General features: G+C 32.1%; 1 protein-coding gene across 1 annotated transcript in view; it reads left to right on the top strand.

Annotated features, from left to right (window-relative positions):
- LOC106103127 overlaps positions 1-3,726 on the top strand; it is a gene marked incomplete at its 3' end in the record, with an annotated part of 34,935 nt that overhangs the window by 3,983 nt on the left and 27,226 nt on the right. The window contains exons 4-6 of the mRNA XM_013282795.1: positions 20-201; positions 773-904; positions 1,495-1,578. Coding sequence (XP_013138249.1) covers positions 20-201; positions 773-904; positions 1,495-1,578 — 398 coding nt within the window. The remainder of the gene's footprint in view (positions 1-19; positions 202-772; positions 905-1,494; positions 1,579-3,726) is intronic.

Here is a 3,726-nt window from a genome sequence, read left to right on the forward strand (position 1 = left end):
TTTTTTTTTTAATTTCCAGACACTCCAAACTTATCATCGCCGATAAATCGCACGGAATCTAATTTCAACTCAGCGTCTCCGCCGCCTGTGTCACAGTCTAAAGAAAGACCCGCTCAAGAAGGGAAGAAAAAATTTGGAAGACTTGCCGCTCTCGCTGACCAGATCAATAACTGGGAGGATGATCTTTCTCATCATAGTCACGTAAGTTTTATTGTAACATGGATTATTGTATTTTGCTATGAAAAAAGGGCCTTTCCCATCACTGGCTGATAAAGGCTCAGATAGCTTAAAAGTGACGTCACTGCCAAATAGACTAATAAAATCCGATATTTCCATCACATATTTTATACATTGGATTGTTATCTGACAATTTACAACAATTGTGGGACAGGGCCCTTGTTATTGTAAAATATATGTATCATTCACATTCTTATAGAAGGTATTAACTAAATATAGCATATTTTTTACTGTATCTTACCAATAAATAGAATCTTTAGCATTATTCAGCTCTAGTTTTCGCCCGCAACTACGTCTGTGTGGAAGTAAACAAAACTAAAGTAACCTATGTATTCTTCCAGACTATCTTCTACCTGTATACCAAATTTCAATGAGATCCGTTCAGCCCCTTTGGCTACAAACTAACATCCAATCTACATTTTCGCATTTATAATATTAGTTAGAAGTAAGATAAGATTTAACAAACAATTTGTTTTGGACATACAGCAGGAATGTGAGGGGGTGTTTTGTTTAATAGTTATTTTATAATTTCCAGACTACAGAAGTAAAGAAGAATCAGCCACAGCAAAAAAGAAATGCAGAGGAAAAACAAGAATCATCAACACTGGATGTGTCGATACATTCTTTTAAAGACATTAATAAAGTTCTACAGACTACTAGTAATAAGGTAAATATTAAAAAAAGGTAATAATATTTTTATTGAAGAAGTGACCTAAAGCCTTATAATTTTACTAGCTATTCCCGTGCAGCTTTATCCGCATGATATTATTAAAATGTTATTTTATTGTTTATATTTGTCAAATTATCAATAGCAAATGTCAAAATGACATGACATGATGACAACCTTGCTTCCTTGATGTTGGCAGCAACTTATGGTCTTTTTCCCACATTAGGGTTTTTATCTAAAATATTTACCCCCTAAGTTTAATGGTGTGAAATATATAGCCTAAAGCATGACGCAAGTGTAGGACTTTTTATTAAAAAAAGAACTATTCAAAAATATGCTGTAATTGCTGAGATCTTAGGCAACAAAGAAGTGTGTGTTTACGCTTTATTATAATAGTATAGATATAGATGAACCTAACTTTGATAAGAATCTTAAGTATTCAATGCCCAAAACATGTACAAATACTTAATATTTTTGTATTTTTGTAAAGAAAAAGATAGTACATGTTTTTGCACATGTGTTACAACTCTGAAAACCCACATAGAAGTTATACATTCATGTTATTTTGAACTTTTTTTTTATTATTCCAGACAACAAAACCCATCAATTCGCGCACCTTCACCAAGTCGGTGAACGAATGCCAGAGACTTGAAACTAAAATTGTTGCAGAATTGGTGAGTTTTAGTCATGTAAGATAAGAAAATATTCTCCAGATATATAGAAAATGTGGGAAAACTTCCTTTTTTTAACCCGACAGAATATTCAGCATTTACTGGACTTTGGACGTATTTTCGATACATTTTTTAGAATGTTTTGGCAAAATATATTTTCAGTAATTTTTTTAAACCTAAATTCTAAAGGTAAGTCAAATACTTGCTTAATTTGTGAAATAATGTTTAATTAAGCATAATAATTTTTTCATTAAGTTTTTAATACAGCGAGAAAAAAAAGTAAAAAATAAACTTTTTGTTCAAGAGTAAAAAGTATTTAAATGTCTAAAACTGTGACTAACTCGACTTCCTATGATTGGTATAATGGTGTTGGGAATTAAAAAAACTTTATAATTTTATACACGGAGCGGTTTAAAAAGTGGCGAAGTTGCAGTCTAAAAGTTGTGGTTTTACATAAAAAAGAACATTCCATGCAAATTGTAACATTTAAAAAAATGATGGCCTTTTCTTATTGATTTAAAATATACGCTTTTAAAGGCCGAATACTGAAACGAATCGTGAAAGCTTCTGTTCGTAAGCGCCTCTTGTATCAGATTGGAGATAGACGTCAATATTTTGATGGAATTGAAAAATCATCATCATCTCCAGCTCCAGCCCTAAATAGTGACTAAGTCATAATTACGCAGTGCTGGGGATTGACTTCACACATATCTTTGAAATTGAATATCGTTTCAATATTCGGCCTTCAATCTTACCAATTTGACAAAACAAGAACCTTGTGTGCAAAATCTTATCAGACCAATCTTGGTGAACGTACTTTTTTGTACAAGCAGGTCGCATTTGCCGACTTATTTCTGACGATAAATGAACTTTTTTAGTAACCGGTAAGCTCTTGCCTATATTTGGAGTTATAAAAAATATAATTTATCAGCAATTATAATAATTTATGTATAATTTTTATTACTCGCAGAAGCCGATGGGCGAATGACGTCACGTGTTAACTAAACTAACAGTGACGTCATAGTACATTTTTAAAATGAAAATCAATGTCGGCTAAACTCAAAAAACTTTGACTAATTTTGAATAGACACGTGTCATACGTGCTTTATAATGTAAATAACTTACTATTTGAATAGTAAATTGTTCCAGTACAGGGGTGGCGAACATCATACTTCATACTAATATTATAAATGTGAAAGTTTAGATGGATGGATGGATGGATGTAGTAGTAGCCTAAAGTGCTGATATCAATGAAATTTGGCGTACATAGACAGTCTGGAAGAACACATAGGCTACTTGGTTTTTATTAATACCACGCCGACGGAGTCGCGGGCGAAAGTTAGTTTATGCATAAAAGTGCAAATTTTTTGCCAAGAATTATTTAATGAAGTCTTAGATGTACCATCGAATAATTTGACTGCGATTATAACGTCAATTCTATGGTGCACCTACTTCATAATTTTTCGTAGTGTTTTATGATTATCGACGTGCACTAAATATTGTGTCGTGTATATATGGCATGCGTGCCAATGGTTCGTCACCTCTGTTCTAGAGTATCGGTTTGCTCAGATTTAAACTCTCCTTTTTATAGACATGACCCTCTTATTTTGACATAGTTATATTTGGCAATGCAAATTCTAATAGGCGCCTCCTAATAACTCATACCTTATTGGTAGTCAAACCTTACTGGTGAAGCGTACAAACTGAATATTGTACCATTCAGTTTGGCACAGAGTAACAATAGAGAGGGTAGTTTATTAACTGTTTTAACCTATACTAATATTATAAAGAGAAAAGATTTGTATTTTTGTATGTATTGAAATAACTCAATATGTAGTGTACCGATTTTAAAAATTCTTTCATAATTTATAAGCTATGTTATCAGTGAGGTTATGTTATTTTTTAAAATCGGGCGAAGTCGCGAATAACAGTTATTAATGCGAATGATAAAATTATCTATGATGAATAGAAAAAAAATATTAAAAACTTATGGTTTTGAAGGCGTTTACTTTACCGATATTACAGTGAATATGTCGATAATAGCATTCTTATTTAAATGTGTGTGTGCTTAATGACAATAAACATAATCTAGTTGACTAGCTATTGATCGCGACTTCGTCTGCGCGAAAATAAAAAAAAATAGCCTATGTT

Source organism: Papilio polytes, unplaced genomic scaffold, assembly GCF_000836215.1.
Source record: "Papilio polytes unplaced genomic scaffold, Ppol_1.0 DF823868.1, whole genome shotgun sequence".
In the NCBI taxonomy this organism is placed as follows: domain Eukaryota; kingdom Metazoa; phylum Arthropoda; class Insecta; order Lepidoptera; family Papilionidae; genus Papilio; species Papilio polytes.